Source organism: Lepidochelys kempii, chromosome 22, assembly GCF_965140265.1.
Source record: "Lepidochelys kempii isolate rLepKem1 chromosome 22, rLepKem1.hap2, whole genome shotgun sequence".
Lineage (NCBI taxonomy): Eukaryota > Metazoa > Chordata > Testudines > Cheloniidae > Lepidochelys > Lepidochelys kempii.
Window position 1 is genome coordinate 6,636,999 of NC_133277.1, and position 11,616 is coordinate 6,648,614.

Below are 11,616 nucleotides of genomic sequence, written 5' to 3' on the forward strand. Positions count from 1 at the left end.
CCAGGTATTGTTTTATGATCTCTGTGTGTATATAAAGTCTGCTGCAGTTTCCACGGTATGCATCCGATGAAGTGAGCTGTAGCTCACGAAAGCTCATGCTCAAATAAATTGGTTAGTCTCTAAGGTGCCACAAGTACTCCTTTTCTTTTTTCCAAATATTCCTGTTTACACTGGCTGGTTATGAGTGATAACCATATTAGAGAAAGTAAAATAGCTAAGAAATTAGCATGAGCTAAATGTACAAGGGGAAAAAAAGTTTCCATGACCAGCACTTGAGCAAAAAAAAAAACATGCAAAAAAATAAAGTGGGAATATTAGGAATGTAACCATCTTCAAAACTTCTTTTAAAGCAGACAAAGGTGTAGCCATTTGTTTTACTCTTCCCTGCAACAGAAGAAATCATTTTAAAGGACAGTGCTTTTATATGTCAATATCAAATCAGGGTGTGGTTGGTACTGACTTTGTATGAAAACCAAGTAAGAATTTCATCCAATTAACAGATTTTTTTTTCTTAATATAAGATCATTGAACAATGCTATAGAAAGTCGCAGGAAAAGCAGATCTCTGGTCTCCTGGCAGCTTTTCCCATTCGTTAACAATCCTCCGTCAGATGCACAGCCACAAAGGTTCAAAGGTCACTGGAGCCTTTGTACTCAATTCTAATGGCAGTTACAAACAAACTTTTGTTCCTGTTTCTTCAATGAAATAAGCTGCAGCAGTTACAATGACTGAACTTTACATCTGAGGCTTGCATGTGCATCAATCAACTGAAGGACTCTGGAATCTCATTTACACTTCAGCAATAAATCATCAGAATACTCTATGAAATAAAAGCAATTATTGTTTATTGAGTCAACTGCAAGAACACATATTACACTTCTACGTGAACATAAATGTGCAGGAAGAATCTATTGTAGATTATTTTTTAAGAAATATTTAACATCATGGTGTTTAAGAAATGCTCTTTTTCCTGAACACATTTTTTTAAATTATTGTTCACTCATTCATATTTTTATACCATAAATCTCACTTATTTTAGAGTAAAAAAATAAAGTGACAAGTCTGTGATGGTGACTTTTTAAATAGTGTATTTGCAATATTTTTTAAAAATGCAATTGTCTTAAAACATAAGCATTCTATACACACACACACACATATGTATACACACAAACTTATTCTAGAAAGGAAAAATCCTGTATATAAATAATGTAACTCAAAACAACATTTTGCAAGTTATTGCAAGAAGTTGCTCAACTATAATCACACTTCCTCAGTTCCAGGTACGGAAGTTTTAACAATATTTTGAAATATACTGTCAGTCATTTCAATTGCAATTTTAAATGTTTTTTTTTTAAAAGGAAAAAACAAGTTTACCCAATAGTTTCTAGAGTCTAATAGGTTTCAGAGTGGTAGCCGTGTTAAGCCTGTATCAGCAAAACAATGAGGAGTCCTTGTGACACCTTAGAGACTAAGAACTCCTCGTTTTTGTTTGTTTGTTTTTTTAAGAGTCTAATAGAATTTTTTAACTGCCATTTTAAGTAAAAGAAAAAGCTTCCTGAATTTAAAAACAATATATATTCAGACTACACTTTTAAAAAGACTAATTGTTCCTAGCAGAGGTGAGTGAACTCTCTAGACATGCATCTCCCAAGAAGTACAACACAAAAGATATCAAAGCAATTTTAAAAATACAGCATTATAGATTAGCTATTGTGAAATCAAAGGTAGGCATTCATAATCAAAAGAGTAAAAGGGTAAAGCCCAGCAAACATACAAGGGCTCTACCAACAAGCAGACAAACCCTTTCTGAACACTGTCTTAAGTACATTTTCCTCACTGCAACCCTGCTTCCATTCCCACTTTAGTTAACAAAAAAACCTCCCAAGAACTTCAATAGGACACGATCAAGTCACCATTTGACTGAGGCTACATCAGCGCTATAGAATTCCGCTGGCATACAAATGTTGCTCAAGGGTGTGAAGAGATGTGATCTTTGACCGACATAGATATGCCAGTAAAAGCACCCAGTATAGATGCAGTGATACTGGCAAAACTAAACATTTGCCAGTATAGCTTGTTTCACTTGGGGGGGGGGGGGGGGGTGGGAAACGTAGAATAAGCTATGCTGGCAAAAATCACTGTTCTGCTGGTATAAACGGAGTCTACACTAGGAACGGGCAAAGTGCCCTAGAGCAGACCTGGCCTAGGGCAGTCATATCTTTTTTTTCCAGCACCAGGTTGATGTGACCAATGTTTATACTTACATAACGAAACATACATCTCACTTCCAGGAAACAGTAGGGGCCAGATTTTCATTTATTAGATAAGCTCCTAGTGGGATTTTTAAAAGCAATTAAGCACCCAAATCCTATTGAAATGAAGGCACCTAGACACTTCTGAAAATCCCACCAGGAGATTAACTGCATTTTAGGTGACGAAATAAGACTTCGAAAATTTGGTCCTAACTTCCCCAAAGTCTCTTCCCAGTGAGTTTTTCCTAAATTAAATAAGTTCCTTCCCCTCCCCTCACAGGCTGCCTTCTATATCCATATTGTTTTCTTCTCCTACCTGCTTTGCCTGTATTTTTTTCTCTCTTCTCCTCCCCTTGCGTGACGTCAGCCTGCAATGCGACAGCTCCAGTTGAAAGAATCAAACCAGTTCCGTCTCCAAAATCCTGCTGCCTCTGTCTTGTTTTCACGCTGGTGCCAAAAGACATCCAACTTCTTCTCTAACACTAAGCACTGTGTCTATTTTTCCAGTGTGCTCCCATGTGACTGCGATATGGCACAGTGACTGAAGAATTCATCTGATCATTTTCAGATAACATAGTTAGCAAAATAAATTAGAGAAAACTGCTTCTTGATTAGCAGCAAGCATTCTATGAGGCAATTTGCTCTGCTAATCAAGGCAATTTAAAGTCTAAGGCTATGTCTACAGTACAGTTTATGTCGGCATAACTTGTATCACTCAGAGGTGCGAATAAACCACCCCCCTAAGCGATACAAGTTACACTGACATACGAACTGGTGTGGACAGTGCTATGTTGTCAGGAGAGCTGCCCCCACTAATACAGCTACTGCCACTCATGGAGGTGGTTTTATTATGCCAACAGGAGAGAGTTCTCTCCTGTTGGCATAGCACATCCTCACCAGACAAGCTGCAGTGCTGTCTGCGTAGACGAGCCCTAAGTATCTTGCTTAAGTGAGCCCCAGAAATCTTTATAATCCAATAGAAAAGTTAACTTTAAAACTTAAGAGATTTGTTTAGCAAGTGATCAATATAACTCCAATAACAAGCTACACAGAAGATTAAACACAGTTCTCCTCAGGAGGGAATATTAAAACTGCTCGTAACAAGCTAATACAACTAAGGGTAACTTTTAACAAGACTAAAAGAAAAGGAGTACTTGTGGCACCTTAGAGACTAACCAATTTATTTGAGCATGAGCTTTCGTGAGCTACAGCTCACTTCATCGGATGCATATCGTGGAAACTGCAGAAAACATTATATACATATACCGTGGAAACTGCAGAAAACATTATATACACAGGTGTATATAATGTTTTCTGCAGTTTCCACGATATGCATCCGATGAAGTGAGCTGTAGCTCACGAAAGCTCATGCTCAAATAAATTGGTTAGTCTCTAAGGTGCCACAAGTACTCCTTTTCTTTTTGCGAATACAGACTAACACGACTGTTACTCTGAAACCTTTTAACAAGACTGATTACTTCGATTTGCCAATTAGTATATAATAATAAAACACACAGCATAGCATTTTTCTTCCATATATCTCAAAGCACTTTACAAAAAGGTAGATATAGATCATTATCTGCCTTCTTTATAGATGAGGAAACTGCGTTAAAGAGAGGCAAAGTGATTTTGCCCAACGTCTCTTAGAATGTATTAGTGGCAGAACCTGAAACAGAATTCAGCTCTTTGAAGTGACACTCAGATCCATAATCTTCCAGTTTCTAACATTACTGTAACAGCTACAAAAGAATGATCATTTTAAATTGTTTTTAATGTAATCGTAACAGAGAAGCTGCAAAGACAATATACTGAGCAACACAGCAGTTCATTGATCAGTAATGTATGTTGAAATGTTGTTTCAGTTAGCAGTCCTACCACAAACCGCCAACAATAAGATGAGCTGGTCAGAAGCCACAGCCTATGCAGCCACAGAAGCCAGACAGGAATACAAATGTGGATTTTTAAAATAAGCTAAAGCAATAAAATTATTATTTGTCTATGAAAGCCACAGGGATAGTTTCTGATCTCAATTTCACCACTGCAAATACATAGCTACTTCACACATACACCTGCATAACTGAAATGAGAATCTTGCCCAACAATATTAAATTTTGAGTGAGCACATAATACCTATACCTATGGTTAATATGTGAATATTCAAAATAATATCAATTCTATCTCATTCATTAACCTCTTAGTAGTTACTGCTGTGCTTAAACTAACAAACTAGATACACGAATAAGCACACAAGTACAGTATATATGGAGAATGTATTTGGTTGATTACAGTGTTTATCAACTTAAACAATCAGTAGCTAATTAACAATGCATTTCATGACTAGGTAATAATTTTTCTTCCTGGAGAAAATCAGATTGAAAAAGTCAACACAAGCTTAAACATGATTATCTTCTGTCCACCACTGGTGAAGTAAATCCAATTTGGTAACTAGCTGAAAGGGCAGTTTGTATTTACTTCATACTCACTTCTCAAGGATGAAACATATTACAACACAAAATGTACTATGAATATGATATGATGGTCTAGTAAAGTACACATGGATCACAGCAGCAGAGAAAGCAACTTAAATAAAACTCAGAAAGGTCTGGTAATAGTCCCACAACCAACCAGTGACTGACCGAATGTGGTAACCTAGTCCATGAGGGTGGATCTCTGCACTCGCGTAGGCGCCAGCTAACAAGGGGCTTACACCATGTATAAAAGTTTCTGTAACACGCAAAACTTAAAGCTTTAATAAGTAAAACTCAGACTTTTCTATTAACTGAAATTTTATCTCTTGGAAATAAAAATTCTGCTCAAACTTTATATTCATTTTCACACACACACGAGTTTTTTCATCTATACCTCTTATAGTGCTTTACAAAGCTGGGTAAATAGCACTGTCTCAATTTTCAGATGGAGAAACCGAGGCAGGAACACAAGCAGTCGCTGGCAGAGGTAGGAATAAAATCCAGGTCTCCCGACTAGCAGTACAATGCCCCATGAACTGAACAATGCTAGCTCCCCTCTGCCTTCCTACTCCTCCACTTACCATGAGTATTTAAAATTGATTTTTTCCTCCACAATAATTAAGTCATTTTACTGGTTCTGCCTAACACATCAAGAACAATCAAAAGACACCTATTTGTTTTCACCTCTCTCAATTACCTACTTTAAACATTTTAAATGTTAATAGTACAAATGAATAATTTCAACCAAGTAGAGCTCTGGGTTAGCATATAGTTACTGATGCAGAGTTCAAGTTCTTACTTAGGTCATGTGGGGAAATATGAATTTAGTGGAATTCATCCCAGCCCCCACCCCATTCAAGTCCATAATAAAGTTACCAAATAAGCAATAACACATTATGACTGCCTCAGCTCACTCAAGTCCCACGACTGGAATAGAAGGGAGTACTAAGAGTCAGGATTGAGGTAGAGGGGTACAGCTGTGTGAGGAAGCTTATAAAGCACATGTCCACATTATCCCTAGCTGATGCCACACGGGTATAGGCCCACATGAACCACTCAAGTTTTTAAAAGAAAATCCCCTCAGGTTTTTAAAAGAAAAATTTACTAATGTCTCTTTAAACCTTCCACCATTTTATACCTCTCCATTACTCAGCAGTGTGCTGGCAGACCTTGAATCATCCTAAATGTCTCGTAACTAACAACCGAGAGCAATAACTCTTACAAACCTCACGAACAGTGGAGATGGAAAGGAACTATTACACACGATGTGCTGCCAATATTTTATCAGGCATCTGCAATTAAAATAGTCACCCCATTCACAATGAAACCAGCAACCTCGGGGCACTTGTTTGATGAGGATTGGAGTCCATTCATATTTTTCTCCTTTAAACAAACTCTCTCTCATGACCATAAGCAAGAAGGGAGCACCACCTACCAAACACATATTTTTGGAAATATTATACCTTGGTTCCTGAAAGATACGCTGAATATACTGAAAGCATAACACAGTGTCCAACTTGCATATTTTGAAATGGAGAGGAAAGTCACGGGGATCCTCTCCCATGATACGTTTTGACATTTGGTGCAATCTAGTGCATTCAAATGGCAAAATATTTGCTTCTCAAATATGTCTGTGCTATATGAGCACCAGGGATAACAGCCAATGAAGGACTGTTCCCTATTAGTGCTTTATCCAAGCAAAGACATAAGACGTCCCAAGCAAAGAGATTCCACCACTTTCCTTGGGAGTCTATTCCACAACCTAACTGCTGTCACAGTCAGGTTGTTTTTTTCCCCGGATGTTCAAGGACAATTGTATTTATGCCTACTTCCCATCACAGGAAACCTCAAATCTAAAATCCAGGAAGGACAGTTACAGTTTATGATCCATTTTCAGGTGACATATTATACTTCAATGTCTTGTTAACAACATGCATAAAGGTAAAGGTTAGTGGCCATTCGGATTAAGATAGGTGCCCACGTGACAACTGTGCAGATCATTCTCAAATTTCACTGGCAACTTCAAACACTTGACCAGCAACTTTATTTTGAGCACACAGTTTTCATATCAAGAGAGCATGCTGCAATATTGAACTGCAAGTTAATTCAGTTAAACTAATTTGCTTCTGTCAATGCAGCAATATTCCAGTACATTATGTACACCGCATTATTGTTTTAATTATGTAATTGCCTCCAAACACTAGGTCTTCTACAATGCATACTGCAAGACTGTCACTCTATTTTTCTCCTTTTAGCTTCCCCATCATTAAATACCCTCAAAGGAATAATTTTTGATTCTTCCAGATGGTTACAATATGTTCAAACTTTATAAATCCATCAAACAGACAAGAATAGATTGTGATATTGCATAAAATGGCCTTGGAAAACGGTCATGAAAATTTAGCAGCCTAGGCTCAAAATCAACTTGCTTACTATAATGAGTACAATAATAATAAAAAAAAAAGTGTATGACATATTACTCAAAATATTTGACATATTATTAGTCAAAATAAATTGCCTAGGGGGAGCAAGCACATATTTGCAAAACTGGAATAAAAAGACATCTGTGTGGAAGGAAATAAATTGTATGATACTAAATAAGCATGTTAGGAGGTCTGTGTCTATCCTAAGAAAATGGATGCATTTATCCCATGCTCAATCCTCAAGTCCACTACCATGATTTGAACATTTTGAATAGGCATTGTTACAACAGCCTTGGAAGCCCAAGCTCAGGAGCCTGTATCAGTGAAAGAAGAATGTTCTTACCACACTGGAAAATACAATTTATTTTTAACTTTCTTCTATAAAAATTCAACAGTTATATAACTTAAGAGAACTTTCTACTTGCCATTTCCTTCATTCCACTTAATAGCACTCCCAGCATACACAATATTAGCCATTACAGTAAACTGGGCTCATGTCCCCAGCTAAGGCCTCCAGAGTCTCTGTCCAAAGTGCTGTTTTGTTGCACTGGCTCAGATGGAAAGGAGGGGGTAAGAAATGGGGAAGGAAGAAAAATTATTGTAGTCTATAAGTATCAGCACATATGTTCAGTTTGATGCAATAGAGCAGGGCTCCAGGCAAAAGCGGAAGGAGACAGGACTTTAAGTCTGGGTAAGTGCCAAAGCCAGGGAAAGAATCAGAACACGCTGACAGCCTTGAAAATGCTCCGTAGAGGTCTCAACAGCAATTAAACTCCCAATTTCCTTTATGCTCAGACAGAAGCAATTGCCCAACTCAACCCAGCACCTTCAATGACTGAGCCCAAAATTTCTATTTTTTTCCTCAAATACTAAAGTCAGTAGAAGTGCTTCAAATTCAATATGAAAGCTAACTGAGGAATGCCTACTGATTTAACACACTCTCTCTCAAAAATTTGTGCGTGTGAACAGTGAGATGCCCATTTAGTGTAGTTCCATATTGTGTGTTTTTCACAGCACAGATCTTGACTATAAAATGCCCTAATAATCCAAGAAAGTTTGTGGATGTTGAATGCAGCTGAAAAGAACTAAAAAAACTCTCAGAAGAAACCAATTTAAAAATATCAAAAAGGACACTTTAAACAATAAAAAAAGGAAGAGCTATGTAGAAACGTATCATAGAAGCTGCATGTTAGCCAAAGAGTACAATGCTGTCTTTCCAATGTTTAAAAAGCATTATCATTAAACGCATGCACTTTCAAATCCCAATTATCCCTTTCTTAACAAATAATCTCCTGGGGTTTAAACTTTTATTGCATCTAGAGATGCTGCTCCTCTGCTTACTGAAAAAAGAAAAGGAGGACTTGTGGCACCTGAGAGACTAACCCATTTATTGGAGCATAAGCTTTCCTGAGCTACAGCTCACTTCATCAGATGTGAGTTGCATCCGATGAAGTGAGCTGTAGCTCACGAAAGCTCATGCTCAAATAAATGGGTTAGTCTCTAAGGGGTGCCACAAGTCCTCCTTTTCTTTTTGCGGATACAGACTAACACGGCTGCTCCTCTGAAATCTGCCTACTGAGGAGCCCGCGATGGGGACTAGACAGAAAGACTCAAAAACAAGAGCCAGGAGTTGAAGATAAATACAAAACAAACTTTGTTTTTGGTTTTTTTTACAAACAGAAAAGAGTATACAATGCACTAGCTGTGCCTGAACATTCAGATTTATTTATAAACAACAGAAGAAATATTGACATTACCCAGAGTCAACAGGGCAAACGCTTGGGGAAAACACAAAAAACAAGCTAGAATTCAATAAAAGCTTATCACGGAGTCACGGCAAAGGGCACTGAGTCGCCGCAGGAGAACCGCGCGGAAGCCCTCGTAAAAAGCGAGGTTTTTCTTACCTCCAAAGCATCAATTCTAGCCCGAGAAGGGCAGATTGCAGCTCGCCAGGGCAGGGACTTTCCTTCTACGCCTGCTCGCTGCGCACGAATGAGCCAGGCAGAGGCCAACAAAAATTCAGCGACTCCGGCCCCTTTCCTCGCGGCAACCAGCGCCGCGCCTCACAGGCGGGCTCTGCCGGCGCGACCCTGGCACAATGCAGGATTTCTAGCCCCGCCTGACCTAACAGCGCCGGGGCTCCTACCCCGGGAGCGGCCCGCGGCCCCTTTCGGGGCTCCCAGGCGCGGGGGGCGCCAAGCCGGGCTGCCCGGGAGACACCCCCCTCCCGCCGCCGCCGCCGCCGCCGCCGCCCCTGCCCGCTTACCTCGCCCCGCCGCGGCGCCCGGGCCGCGCTCCGCCCCCGCCTAGCGGCCGGGCCCGGCCGGGCCCCCGGCGCGCCGCATCCTGCCGCCCCGGCCAGGCGGGCTCCGCGCGGGCTGGACCCCTGAGGCGTTGGGGGGGGGGGGGGTGAGCGAGCTGGGCCGGCGGCTCCGCGCGCTGCCTGGGGGAACCGTCCGGGCGGCGAGCGGCTGCGCCAGGGCAGGAGGAGGCGGGGGGGCGCCCACGCGCACGCCGGGCCGGGAGCCCCGCCCCGCCCTCGCGGGAGGTGCGGGAGCCGGGCTGGGGGGCCGGGCGCTGCGGAGACGGGGGATCTCTGTGGGAGAGGGAGGGGGCTGGGCGCTGGGGGGCTGCGGGGCTGTATGGGAGGAGCCGGGCACTATGGGGGGGGCAGTTGTGTGGGGACTGTAGGGGGAGCTGGGCACTGGGACGGTGGGGGGCTGTGTGGGGAGCTGAGCACTGGGAAGGTGGGGGGCTGTGTGGGACGAGCTGGGCTCTATGGGGAGTAGTTGTGTGCGGGCTGTATGGGGAGCTGGGCACTGGGACGGTGGGGGGCTGTGTGGGGAGCTGAGCACTGGGAAGGTGGGGGGCTGTGTGGGACGAGCTGGGCTCTATGGGGAGTAGTTGTGTGGGGGCACTACGGGGAGTAGTTGTATGGGGAGCTGGGCACTGGGACGGTGGGGGGCTGTGTGGGGAGCTGGGCACTGGGAAGGTGGGGGGCTGTGTGGGACGAGCTGGGCTCTATGGGGAGTAGTTGTGTGCGGGCTGTATGTGGAGCTGGGCACTGGGACGGTGGGGGGCTGTGTGGGACGAGCTGGGCTCTATGGGGAGTAGTTGTGTGCGGGCTGTATGGGGAGCTGGGCACTGGGACGGTGGGGGGCTGTGTGGGACGAGCTGGGCTCTATGGGGAGTAGTTGTGTGGGGGCACTACAGGGAGTAGTTGTATGGGGAGCTGGGCACTGGGACGGTGGGGGGCTGTATGGGGAGCTGAGCACTGGGAAGGTGGGGGGCTGTGTGGCAGGAGCTGGGCACTAGGGTGTTGGGGGGTGTGTGGGAGGAGTTGGGCACTACGGGGAGTAGTTGTGCCGGGGGCTGTATGGGGAGCGGGCACTGGGAAGGTGGGGGGTTCTGTGGGAGGAGCTGGGCACTAGGGTGTTGGGGGTCTGTGTGGGCACTGGGGTGATGGGGGCTGTATGGGAGGAGCTGGGCACTATGGGGGGCAGTTGTGTGGGGGCTGTATGTGGAGCTGGGCACTGGGAAGGTGGGGGGCTGTGTGGGACGAGCTGGACTCTATGGGGAGTAGTTGTGTGGGGGCACTACGGGGAGTAGTTGTGTGGGGGCTGTATGGGGAGCGGGCACTGGGAAGGTGGGGGGTTGTGTGGGAGGGGCTGGGCACTAGGTGTTGGGGGGCTGTATGGGCACTGGGGTGATGGGGGCTGTGTGGGAGAAGCTGGGCACTATGGGGTGAGAGTTGCTGGGGGCTGTATGGTGAGCTGGGCACTGGGAGGGGGCTGGGCACTGTGGTGTTGGGGGGCTGTATGGGAGGAGCCGGGCACTATGGGCGGGGAGTTGTGGAGGGGGCTGTAGGGGGAGCTGGGCACTGGGAATGTGGGGGGCTGTATGGGCTCTGGGGGGGGGTTGGGCACTGGGGTGTTGGGGGTGTGTATGGGACGGGCTGGGCACTGGGCGGGGGGGTATATGGGAGGGACTGTTTGTTTTTGTGAGGCTTGGGCTGGGCAACAGGGTGTGGTTTGGGGGTGGAGGTGCTGGGGGTCAGCCCCAGGGTTTGAGTGAGGGTGGGAGTGGACAACAATGGGTGTTTTTGTGCCTGAGAGTGCTGCTAAGCTGGGCCACTAAGATGTGTAAAGAGAAGACCACCTATCATGATGACCAAAGTTGTCTAATTGTTTCCCCCATGTGTTTATATCCATCTTGTCTCATTCTTAAAGTGTAAGCCTCTTGGGACAGGGACTGTCTTTTTGATCTCTCTTTGTACAGCACCTAGTACTACAGTAATACACATTATAAACTGGTACCTGTTATTGGTGTATGAGTGCCTGGGCTGCTGCTGTTTTGAATACACAAGAGATGATCTCCCTTAGTTCATGAGGAAGAGAAATAAGACAAGTTTGCAAAAGAGTTTGACACACTGATTACTGAGCACTTTGGAAACTCTTACCCCTTTGTGGCTGC

General features: G+C 43.9%; 1 protein-coding gene across 4 annotated transcripts in view; it reads right to left on the bottom strand.

Moving 5' to 3' along the window:
- ARHGAP32 (Rho GTPase activating protein 32) overlaps positions 1-9,445 on the bottom strand; it is a 414,799-nt gene extending 405,354 nt beyond the window's left edge. For 3 of the 4 annotated variants that reach the window (XM_073320995.1, XM_073320999.1, XM_073320997.1), the window contains exon 1: positions 9,048-9,369. In XM_073320995.1, coding sequence (XP_073177096.1) covers positions 9,048-9,058 — 11 coding nt within the window. In that variant the 5' untranslated portion in view covers positions 9,059-9,369. Of the gene's footprint in view, positions 1-9,047; positions 9,370-9,409 lie in introns of those variants that run through there. The other variant, XM_073320998.1, reaches the window with a different exon arrangement.
- Between the last annotated feature and the right edge of the window lie 2,171 nt (positions 9,446-11,616).